Genomic DNA, 12,344 nt, shown 5'->3' on the forward strand with positions numbered 1-12,344 from the left:
GTACGGTGCCATTTTTTTGCATACCGTGGTACCAATCAATGTACACATCAAGATGTATAAGATGTATGTGTCTAATGATAATACAGAATCTAAGAGGATGGATGAGCAAGATGGGCAATCCATGACTAATAGATGCATGCACCTAGATGAGTTAGGAGGAACTGATAGGCAAGGCAGGCATAATAGATGCCTTCATGGAATCGGATCAATGAGTAAAGCTCGGCTAATCTTTGGAGCCATTTCAATATTTAGTCTATTTCACATAGTGAAGTGAATTTTAACTTAAGGCAAATTTCACATAGGGAGTCCTCGGTACAGATCATTATTTAATTGATCCTGCACATTACATGGAAATGGTGATTAGAATATAAATCATCCCAATGGTTATGACAGACAGTCACGCAGTTCTGCTTTCTAATTACAGACACCCAATAATAATTTCATCCATCATTTGCCAAGAAGTGAACTATTTAAGCACCTCGATCATTTTTGAAAATTGTTTAGATCGTAAAACAAATAACTCAGAAAATATTTTTTGTTACTATTTACAAATTATATACGTACATGCAAAGTATAGTTGAAAATGGGCGATTATAGGGAATGAGCATTCCTATTAAGGCGCTTTGCTCGATAATTGATAATCGTCCTGTCTAATCAGACTACCGATCACCCGACAAATGAAAAAACTGCTCATTTGCCTGGTGAATCTTTCACTAGGATTTGACACTTCACCTGAGAACAGCATGAAGTACGGGTAGAGACCCTGATTCCAGTGATGTGTCACTTATTGGGCTGCTTGCTGTAGGTTTCATAAATTCACAGTGTCATCATCAGCAGGAGATCATCACAATAGGACTAGTAGTTCAACTGCTATGTTGAGCTCAGTAGAACCCTGCCCCCCATCACTGACTGGCAGCTTTCTGCCTATGCACAGTGTACATAGAAAGCAACCAATCAGTGGTGTGGGCTGGGTTATACAAAGCTCAGCATTAGAGAACTTCTAGATTTGCAGCAGATAAAATGGGAATTGATTAGCAGGAGATCATCACAAGAGGACTAGTAAATCGGCTGCTATGTAGAGCTTTTCATAACCCTGCCCCCCACTACTGATTGGTAGCTTTCTGCCTATGCACAGTGTACACAGAAAGCAACAAATCAGTGTTGTGGATTATGCAAAGCTCAGCTTTGGAGAACTGCTAGATCTGTAGCAGATAAAACAGGAATTTTATCAAAACTACATCAAGTAGCCAGTAAATGATACATCGCTGGAATCAGAGTCACTGCCCTTATATTATACTGCTTTCAGATGGGGTAGCAAAAATCTGGTGACAGATTCCCATTAAACTTCGTTTGGTACAAAAAATGGTGGGAAAACGTCTAAATAAGACAGTCTGCAAAAATTGCCTATTTTTTTTTATTTATGATGAGCTGGAGCAATGAAAATGGTTGTCAAAGTTTACAAAACCTTTAAGGTGGCTCCGAACATCAAAGGGCTGTAACATAAAATGCATTTATCACCCATAAACAGTATAAATGATAAATGTATGTTACTGGCTGCTGAGACCACTGCTGATAAGAAGAGTAAGGGTACTCAAACTAAAGGAGTGTTAGTGCTCAATACTGCTCTATTCACACAAGGGACTTTGGAACTTCTCGTGATCAATGAGGCCCCAGTATCCTTATTTTGCCATACTGACTTTTTCCCCTATGATTGGTCAATGTATTTTTAATTCTAATGTGCTGTATACTTTATTAGTATAACTTGATAATTTGCACTTTTCAGATATAACGGGCTCACAGAATACAGATACTTCTCTAGCAAGTCAGCATCATGTTCAAAAATGAATATCAGGTAAAGTCATAGATAAGTTCATGTATTGTGAATATATTGAGATTATTCTCTATGTCACATTGTTGATGGTATACTTGCAATGTGTAGGCGCATGTTCATACTGGCTACTAAACAGACAAAATCTAAGATAAAAACAAAATGAGAAAATACCTAAAGTAAGTAAATAAATAGCAATAGTACATTAAAACTAGTTGTGTATTTCCTGAAGGAAGTACAGATAGTGCTTTGAAATGGTGCCTGGGCTGCCCCTTTAAGAGAGACTTGCCTGCTGCCCCTGCAAGACTTTAAGACTTTAAACTCAGGATCCATTTTAACTGTGGGTGCCTCTCAGGGGCCACTTTGGCCTGTGGGGCCCCTCAGGGTCTGATTTGGGCGGTGGGGCCCCTCAGGATCCGATTCGGTGGCCTGGACTCCTGAGGGCTTGAATTGGTGGACAGGATCCCTCAGGGTCTGATTTTGTGAGCAGGGCCCCTCAGAGTCCGATTTGGAGGCTGGGGTCGATCAGCCTCCGATTTGGAGGCTGGGGTTGATCAGCCTCCGATTTGGAGGCCGGGGTCGATCAGCCTCCGATTTGGAGGCCAGGGTGGCTCAGCCTCTGATTTGGAGGCCAGGGTGGCTCAGCCTCCGATTTGGAGGCCAGGGTGGCTCAGCCTCCGATTTGAAGGCCGGGATGGCTCAGGCTCTGATTTGGAGGCCGGGGTCAATCAGCCTCCGATTTGGAGCCTGGGGTCACTCAGCTTTCGATTTGGCGCGCCGGCCCTTTAAGACTCATTTTGGTGCGCCGGCCCTTTAAGAATCACTTTGGCACGTCGGCTCTTTAAGAGCCAGTTTGACGCACTGAGCTTCTAAATCCACTTTGGCGCACATTCTCTCTCAGGGGCATGCGTAATGTGATGAAGCTAGATTTGCATTTGTGCTTTGGGTTTCGCTTTAAGAGCTGATATTATTTGGCAGAAACTGTGTCCTGGTGGGGTCATGTAAAGTTCGTAGGCGTTGGCATAGCAACTGGGTCTGCCTGCGCATATCAATGAGCTTTACTGCCACAACTGGTCCTCAAATTTGAATTGCCTCACGACTGGCCCATGTATTCCTATGGCAAAATTTTCCCATTGAAATGCATTGAGACAATGCATTCCAATGACTGGAAAAAACATTTTCAAACACAAATTGCGCAAAAACTACAAATCTGATCGACACAAAAAATACTAAGCACACCACTCGTGGACGCTGGCTTCGAAACGATGCCTCAATGGAGTCTGTGTGTGTAGCGGTTCGTTCCGCATTAATTGCGGAAATCAACTGAATAATAAGAAGAAGAACTAGATGTGTATTTCCAGAAGGAAGTACAGATAGTGCATTGAAATGGTGCCTGGGCTGCCCCTTTAAGAGAGACTTGCCTGCTGCCCCTGCAAGACTTTCAACTCAGGATCCGTTTTAACTGTGGGTGCCTCTCAGGGGCCACTTTGGCCTGTGGGTCCCCTCAGGGTCTGATTTGGTGGGTGGGGCCCCTCAGGATCCGATTCAGTGGCCTGGGCTCCTCAGGGCTTGAATTGGTCGATGGGATCCCTCAGGGTCTGATTTTGTGGTCGGGGCCCCTCAGGGTCTGATTTTGTGGCCGGGGCCCCTCAGGGTACGATTTTGTGGCCGGGGCCCCTCAGGGTACGATTTTGTGGCCGGGGCCCCTCAGAGTCTGATTTGGTGGTCGAGGCCCCTCAGGGTCCGATTTTGTGGCCGTGGCCCCTCAACGTCCAATTTTGTGGCCAGGGCCCCTCAGGGTCCGATTTTGTGGCCAGGGCCCCTCTGGGTCCGATTTGGTGGGCGGGGCCCCTCAGGGTCCGATTTTGTGGCAGGGGCCCCTCAGGGTCCAATTTTGTGGCCGGGGCCCCTCAGGGTCCAATTTTGTGGGCGGGGCCCATCAGGGTCCGATTTTGTGGGCGGGGCCCCTCAGGGTCCGATTTTGTGGGCGGGGCCCCTCTGGGTCCGATTTTGTGACCGGGACCCCTCATGGTCCAATTTGATGGGCGGGGTCACTCTGGGTCCGATTTGGTGGGCGGGGCCACTCTGGGTCCGATTTGGTGGGCGGGGCCCCTCAGGGTCCAATTTTGTGGCCGGGGCCCCTCAGGGTCTGATTTGGTGGGCGGGGCCCCTCAGGGTCCGATTTTATGGCCGGGGCCCCTCTGGGTCCGATTTGGTGGGCGGGGCCACTCTAGATCAGACTTGGTGGGCGGAGCCACTCTGGGTCCGATTTGGTGGGCGGGGCCCCTCAGAGTCCGATTTGGTGGGCGGGGTCACTCTGGGTCCGAATTGGAGGCCAGGGTGGCTCAGCCTCCCATTTGTAGGCCAGGGTCGATCAGATTTGCATTTGTGGTTTGGGTTTCGCTTTAAGAGCTGATATTATCTGGCAGAAACTGTATCCTGGTGGAGTCATGTAAAGTTCGTAGGCGTTGGCATAGTAACTGGGTGTGCCTGCGCATATTAATGAGCTTAACTGCCATTTGAATCGCCTCACGACTGCCCCATGTTTTCCCTATGGCAAAATTTTCCATTGAAATGCATTGAGACAGTGCATTCCAATGACGGGAAAATGTTTTTTCAAACGCAAATTGCGCAAAAACTACAAATCCGATCGACATGAAAAATACTTAATACACCACTCGTGGACGCTGGCTTCGAAACGACATCTCATCGGAGTCTGTGCGTGTAGCGGTTCGGGCCGCATTAATTGCGGAAATCAACTGAATAATAATAAGAAAAAGAAGAATAAGTTAGCAGCGTTCGGTTTACAAGATAGTGCTTTCTTCAAAGCACTATAATAGCATAAGGCACTTAATTTTGTCTTGATAAAAAAAACTTAATAGCCATTCCACCACGTCAAGTTGACCCTACCCGGGACAGTCCTAACCTCTAGCATTAAAACCTTAGCATATGTCAAATGACATAAATGTGAATAATGGACAAGCAGGACCTCCCTTTTCTACGAGCTGGACATTACGTTTATATAGTTTAGCATGGATGGGTGTCCCATAGTTGGAGCATCGGTCCTGCTTGGCCCTTATTCACATTTATTTGATTTGACATATGGTAAGGTTTTAAAACTAAAGGTTAGGACTGTCCCATTTAGGGGACACATGTGCACCCATTTCCGCAAGTCAACTACAGCTGCTGTCGGTCTGGAAGTGCTGCAGCAGTACTTGCAAGTGCCAGCTCACCGATTGGTGTGCGATGTGACCATGTGCTTGAACTCCACATTACATACGTATGTTGGTAAGGCTTTGTGAGCAGCAGAGGGCAATAGTTGAATACCAGCTACAAAATTTAACCGAGTGAGCATGAATGTCTGACATCTGTGAGGTTCTGTAAAACTTTGCGGAATCAACCAAGACGATGAGTGGCGATGGTGACATAATCAGCGTAATTATCCCGCTTCTGTGTCTACTTGAACACTCACTGCTCACAATTAAAGAGGAAACTTTGCATGTGGAGATGGAGGAAAAAAGTTCACATGGTGATACTACCCAGCCAAGCCTCATTTCATCTTCTCAGCGCATATTGGATGATAATGAGGAGGTAGCTAAGGTGGAATAGGAAATGGTTGCCTGTGCTACACAGGGCACGACACACCCCAGCTTCATTCCGTCTGTTCAGTGCGGATAGGCTGAAGAATAAGGATGAGATGGAGAGTCGGTCTGTTGGTGGAGACAGGAAAGTCTTGACTGTTGAGAGTCTGGCACACAGGGCTGACTTTCTGTCCCACTGACTTTTTCGTGACCCTCGCATTATACGCATTTTGGCCAACACTGTTTACTGGTATCTCACCCTTCTCAACCCGTGCTACAAGGAGAACGTTCCATCTCTTCTACTTGCAGCAGAGAGGGCTAGTAAAAGGGTGCAATACCAGAGAGTCACTGTCTAACAATTAGTACAAAAATTCTCATCTGACAATGCTGGTGGCAGAGGTCATAGATCCTTGGGCAACCAAAGAGAAGAAATGACAGAGACAGACACCAGGTCCAACAGAAGAATGGGAACACTATCAAAGGTCTGGGACAGTTTAATTAGACCCTCCCAGCGCCCAGGCCCTGATGCACATGTAGTATGTGTGCCAACTGGGGGGTGGTCCCTTTCAGCTGCGGGACAGACCGAAGACAGATGCAGAAACTCGTTCAATCAGGTCCACTTTATTGGGTGTCCTCCATGACATCCACAGCAAACATGACAGCTTCTGCTCCTATGCCAGGGTACCAGTCACCTCCTCCTACTCCTGTTTGGCGAAGACCCCTGGGTTCTTCCACCGTGGCTGCCCACAGCCACAGCGTTTCCCCCGACCGAGTCTGCCCGCTGCGACACTTAATGCTCTTTCGGTGTCCAGCCATTCGGTACCCCAGGCGTCCTTTAGTCAGCTGATGTCCTATCAGGGCCACCCCTGTTGTGAGTTCATTGAGTTCTCCTTCCAGGCTCCCTCTGGTGGTAACAGGAGGTAGTGGGGCTGATTTAATCAGTAGAGATCTGCCACCTGATAATGAGGATGACGATTGGACCTCAGGAATCTCAGATTGGATTTAAGACAGCCGACGCCCTACTCTGGTGCTGGTGATTCCTTCTGCTTGTCAGGTCTTGGTTCTCAGCTCTGTTGCAGTCAGCTCAAGCTAAGTTTCTCTGCTAATGTTCACATTTGATTTTGTTGTTCTATTCAGTTTTTTGTGTGGTGAGCCAGCCCCGGCTGGGGCTGTGCTGAATTTCCACTCTTATTTATCTGCATTTGCCAATTTGCTTTTTGTCCCTTATTAGATTGGCCTCTTTTTGCTCTGTCTCAGAATATTTCAGAGTGCTGATATAGTGGGAGAAGTCTAGTGACTTCAGGGGTAATTTTGTAATCAGAAGTGTTGGACATTATTTTGTAGGGTTTTGGGCAGATTGCAGACAGTGTCTTTCCTTTCCTCTCCTTTCTAGTTAGTTTGTGCCCCATCGTTTGCTCAGCCTATTTACCTGCCTGTGTTTGTGTTTTCATCTTGTTTCACCGTCAATACATGTGTGGGGGCTGTCTATTCCTTTGGGGTCTGCTGTGGGGCAGTTAATTTTCCCCTTTTCTTGCTTTAGGCTTATTTAGTCCTGCGGCCATGGCGAGGCATCTAGGTTCATCGTAGGTACGCTCCACGGCTGCTGCTAGTTGTGTGGTTAGGATCAGGGATTTGCAATCTGCATAGTTACCAACCTCTCTGGTTTTTCTGGGCTTAGCATGTTTAGGTTTTTTCCTGCTCGGTGACCCATTCATAACACACCCCCCTACAAGTCTCCGTCTCTCTCGTCTGTTTCTCCTGAGCTCTTCCTTCCTCCGTCCTCTCCTGAGCTCTTCTCTCTTCTGTCTCCTCCTTGGTGTCTGCCCTGCCCCTGGGACTCCCTTTTCTTTTATCTCCTTATTCTGGAAATCCCATTCCCAGTCCCGTAACTCCGCCCACCATGACTCTGCAGTTTCCTAGCCTAAAGCTGCTGTTAAGCTCTTTTCTCACTACCCTATGTCTCCATCTAGTGGCCACAACCCGGTACTACACCGTCTTCTCCCAATTCTAGCTGTTGTCCCACATGTATACATTCAAGTCAGAATAAAGCATTGTACACAATATATTTTACATTTTCCTGCTGCATCAGACAGGTCCATAGGTCAGTCCACCCTCTTACACACAGGATAGTCTGACAAGGAGGGAAGCGTTTTGGAAGCTGGTGAAGGAGTACCATAGCCGACCATACCAGGGTACTCCGTGAATCCCCTGTGCCGAACAACTATTATTTATTCAAGCTGGACATGTGGCATGACCTGTAGCTCTACACATTGGAGGTGCTGGCCTGCTCTGCAGCTAGCGTTTTGTCACAATGGGTTTTTAGTGCCGCTGGGGGCATAATAACTGATAGACGCATTCGCCTGTCAACTGAAAATGCTGACAGGCTAATACTTATCAAAATGAACAAGGCCTGAATTGACCCAGACTTCTCAACCACACCAGATGACAGCAGCGGAACATAAAGCCAATTCAAATGTTCCTTTTTTCTGGTGTATTCCCATACATCCCTTCCCACCTAAAATAGGGTATATGGTTTATGGTTTCTTATTTTTCTTGTCCTCCTTCACCATATCAATAGAACCATCATTCGGCCCTCTCTCCAAATGTTTAGAGGGTCATCATGCGGCCCTTGCTTCAAATTTTTACAAGGTCATCATGCGGTCCATGCTCCAAATTTTTACAGGATCATCATGTGGCCCTCGCTCCAAATAGCTAGAGGGTCATCAGGCAGCCCTCACTTAAAATTTTTAGAGGGTCATTATGCTGCCCTTGCTCAAAATTTTTACAGAGTCATCATGTCGCTTTCGCTCCAAATTTTTAGCTAGTCATCAGGCAGCCCTCAACTCATAATTTTTAGAGGCTCATCATGTGGCTCTCGCTTTTAATTTTTAGAAGGTAAACAGGTGGCCATCGCTCATAATTTTTAGAGGGTCATTGTGCGACCCTCACTCTTATTTTTTCCAGGGTGTGTATGATGCCCTTTTTCATAATTTTTACAGGATGTGTATGAGGCCTACCTCATACGAATATCCCCAGGGGTAAATGTATTTCAGCCTTTGCACTTAGTGGGGTCTCATGATGATCATGGGGAGACTATGTGAGTCTCATGTTGATCATGAGGAGGCTATGTGGGGACTTTTATGGTATATAAGGGCTGTCTGGGGGCTCCTACAGTATATAGAAGGGGCTGTGTATGGGCTCTTATGGTATATAGAAGGGGCTGTGTGCAGGCTTAAATAGTTTATAGGAGGAGGCCAGCATACTTAATTTTGCTCAATATTAAAGGGGTTGTCCGGGCTTTTCACATAGTCCAGAATACAGAACGTCCAGAATACAGGACGATTTTCTCTCCTCACTAGTTTCGCTTTCCATAGATAACTGTTCAGCGTGTGTCTGGGGGAGGAGCAGCTCTCTTCTCTCTGCACTGAGGCTGCTGGAGGGGAAGAATTTGTTACTGTGTGATGACGGCTTCTTCATGTGGATGGTGAGGGTCTGTAGCTATGGAGGGTGGGGTTGTTGCTATAGAGGGCGTGTCTGGAGTAGAGTAGGAGTTTACGACTAGTTCTCATTTCAATGCCATAACACACCCCCCCACACGGACGTTCTGTTCAGAATATCTAGAAAACCATGCAAACTAGTGACAGAAAGTAAATTACTTATTGTCATAATTCTGCAGCCCAGATATGTACTGAGATTATGTGAAAAGCCCGGACAACCCCTTTAATATCGGGAAAATGAATTGCCCACCCCTGCTTTAAGTCGATGTTCCTACAGACGATGTGGAGCTCTGTGTCAGAGACTGTAAATCAGTACAAGGACCTTTTTTAATGAAAGGATGTACAAATCGAGCATGTTCCAGCAACCTGGAAACCTATTAAATACTTTTGATCCATTAATCGGTTTGTATTAGACTGTGGATTCTAAAAGAGAGCTAAAAACAATAAGAGTTTCTAGAGCATATAGACAGGCTTATTTTTTTTAGCATATCATTGAAGCAGAAAATGACAGATACAGGTGTGTATGGGTAAAAGCTTAGGAAATATTCAGAGAATCACTGAACCTGTACAGGAAATTGCTTCGGGCAAACTCACAAACAGTACTCAGATTTTGTTTTTCAAAATTGATAATAGTATGAGCGTGATCAGACACGGGCACAATTACCAGGAAGAGAAGGATAAGCCATGGTGTACTATGTCATCCCACACCACAGAAGAACTCTATGCCTTTGGCACAGAATTATATTAAGGCTTCTTTTACACTTCCCGTATTTTTTGCCGGCCATTTTTGCGGGCCGTATTGCGGTGATTTTCACGGTCTCCCGCAAAAACGGGCCGCTAAAAACCTTCTCAGAACGCTGTTTTTCCCTGTTTTGACAATTGGGGGGGAATAATACGGTGTTCCGCAAATACTGTGTACCGCAAAAGCAAGCTACCATTGTTTTTGCGGCACCATTGAAATCTTTTGCGGCCGTGTCCTTAGGCCGTGAAAAATATCGAGCAAGCTTGATATTTTTTCATGGCCGTATATACGGCCCTCACGGCCATACGGCGCACGGTGCGCCGATGAATTTTTGCAGGCCGTTTTTGCGGCCCCATTGAAATCTATTGGGGCCGCGAAAAGGGCCCGCAAAAACACGGCAAGTGTAAAAGAACCCTAACTCTACTAAAATATGATGTGAATGTACGACTTTGCTTTTGGTGAATATTTAATTTTTGCTTTTGCATTGTAAAATAGAAAAAAACTAAGAAAACCGGGTAAAATTGGATGTCAGGCAGACTACTGGACTTGTTTAACCTCTTGTGTTGTTATGTTGTACACTGAAGCTAGTAGTGCATAAAAGAAACACATTTATCATTTTTACACATGCAGCGTACAAATTTGTTTTTTTGGCAAAATTTGCTAACTGTGAACTGCTTTTGCAAAAGAACAATCAACAAAGGTAAATACAACTATGGTATATTAGTTGTGCTGAATAAAGACTCCCCCACACTATCCCTCGTTCACCAATTTATTATCAAAAATGTTCCCACAAAGTTCCTCCAGTGTTTTCCTCGTTCTCCGATGTCTCCATTGTCTGTGAATAGCAGTAAAGTACTGCTATTCACAGGCGTCAGATAGTGATGATAACTCTCATCAGCGCCGCTGGCTGTAGCTGAGCGCAGCCTTGTTCTTTATAATAATAATAATAATAATAATTAAGACGTTAAATAAAAATTACATTATTACAAACACAAAAATAGCAGTACTGGGCTATGATTTTTCCATGGTGATAGCCATTTAACCTGTAGCACAATTATAGTGATCTCTTTGTTGTAATTTAGGACTTTTCTAAGATATTCTTCCCTACTTTACAAAAAAAAACTAAACTTCCAGACACGCAACATAAGTATATTGGGCAAGAGATGCTGGACAGTAACGAAGTCCTGCACCTGATTCCCTCCACTGCCAACCATACACTTAGGCCGGAGTCACACTACAGCGAGATACGGCCGAGTCTCGCAGGTTAAAACCAAGCTCTGGCACCGGCACTCCGGAGCAGAGTGTGCAGCTCCATGTATTGCTGTGCGGCTGCACGCTCCGCTCCGGAGTGCCGACGCCAGAGCTTGGTTTTAACCTGCGAGACTCGACCGTTTCTCGCTGTGTGTGATCCCGGCCTTAAAGGGAATCTGTCACCCCTTTTTTGAGATATCATATAATGATGTCTACGCATTTCTTCTTGCATAGAGCAAGACGGGGAGGGGGGGAGCAGTTGAATAAACCCCGCCAAGCGGACCGGACCGTGGCACTTTACATACATCAGAACCGATATAAAAAAGGTATTTATGCAGGAAAGGTGCGGGGTCAGGGGGAAGCAAAAGTACTAAGAGAATCCTTATGTGACACACAATTGAATGATATCATTATATGATATCTCGAAAAAGGGGTGACAGATTCCCTTTAACCCCTTCCTGCCATCCGACGTACTATCCCGTCCATGGGACCTGGGCCCCTATGCTCATGGACGGGATAGTACGTCTCAGCGATCAGCGGCGCCCACGTGGTGAGCGCCGCTGATCGCGGCCGGGTGTCAGCTGATTATCACAGCTGACACCCGGCACAATGTGTCAGGGGCGGTCACGGACCACCCCCGACATGTTAACCCCTTGCACACCGCGATCAATCATGATCGCGGTGTACCGGGAGTTAAAGGGAAGCATCGGCAGGGAGGGGGCTCCCTCCGTGCTTCCCTGAGCCCCCCACGGCAGAGCAATGTGCAGCGCTGCTGCAGGGGGCTCCTTTCCTGCAGGCCCCCGAATCCAAGATGGCGACGGGGGCCATCGGGGGGCCTGCAGGAAGCTGGCTTCCTCAGTGCCTGCAAAGCGCAGGCATGAGGAAGCCTTCGGCACTGCCTGTGACAGATCGCTGATCTGTCACAGTGATCTGTGATGTGACAGATCAGCGATCTGTCACAGGACAGTGATGGCCCACCTGGGACTATGTAATAAAGTAAAAAAAAAAATTTAAAAAAAGTGTAAAAATAATTTTTAAAAAATCGCCAAATAAATTAGTAAAAAAAAAAAAAAATATTCCCCAATAAATTCATTTTTTGAAAATAAAAAAAACCAAAAACAATAAAAGTACACATATTAGGTATCGCCGCGTCCGTCACGACCCGCCCTATAAAACTGTCCCATTAGTTAACCCCTTTAGCGAACCCCTTAAAAAATAAAAATAAAAAACGAAGCAAAAAATAATGATTTATTATCATACCGCCAAACAAAAAGTGTAATAACGCGAGATCAAAAAGACGCATATAAATATCCATGGTACCGCTGAAAACATCATCTTGTTCCGCAAAAAACGAGCTATGACACAGCATCATCAGCGAAAAAATAAAAAAGTTATAGCTCGCAGAATAAAGCGATGCGAAAATAATTATTTTTTATATAAAATAG

General features: G+C 45.7%; 1 protein-coding gene across 2 annotated transcripts in view; it reads left to right on the forward strand.

The window, feature by feature from the left end:
- The window catches only part of CFAP20DC (CFAP20 domain containing), a 459,179-nt gene that overhangs the window by 12,201 nt on the left and 434,634 nt on the right, over positions 1-12,344 (forward strand). For both annotated transcript variants that reach the window (XM_073569809.1, XM_073569810.1), the window contains exon 2: positions 1,784-1,852. In XM_073569809.1, coding sequence (XP_073425910.1) covers positions 1,832-1,852 — 21 coding nt within the window. In that variant the 5' untranslated portion in view covers positions 1,784-1,831. The remainder of the gene's footprint in view (positions 1-1,783; positions 1,853-12,344) is intronic.

The sequence above is a fragment of the Dendrobates tinctorius genome, unplaced genomic scaffold, assembly GCF_039654945.1.
Source record: "Dendrobates tinctorius isolate UK_male_01 unplaced genomic scaffold, ASM3965494v1 ptg000027l, whole genome shotgun sequence".
Lineage (NCBI taxonomy): Eukaryota > Metazoa > Chordata > Amphibia > Anura > Dendrobatidae > Dendrobates > Dendrobates tinctorius.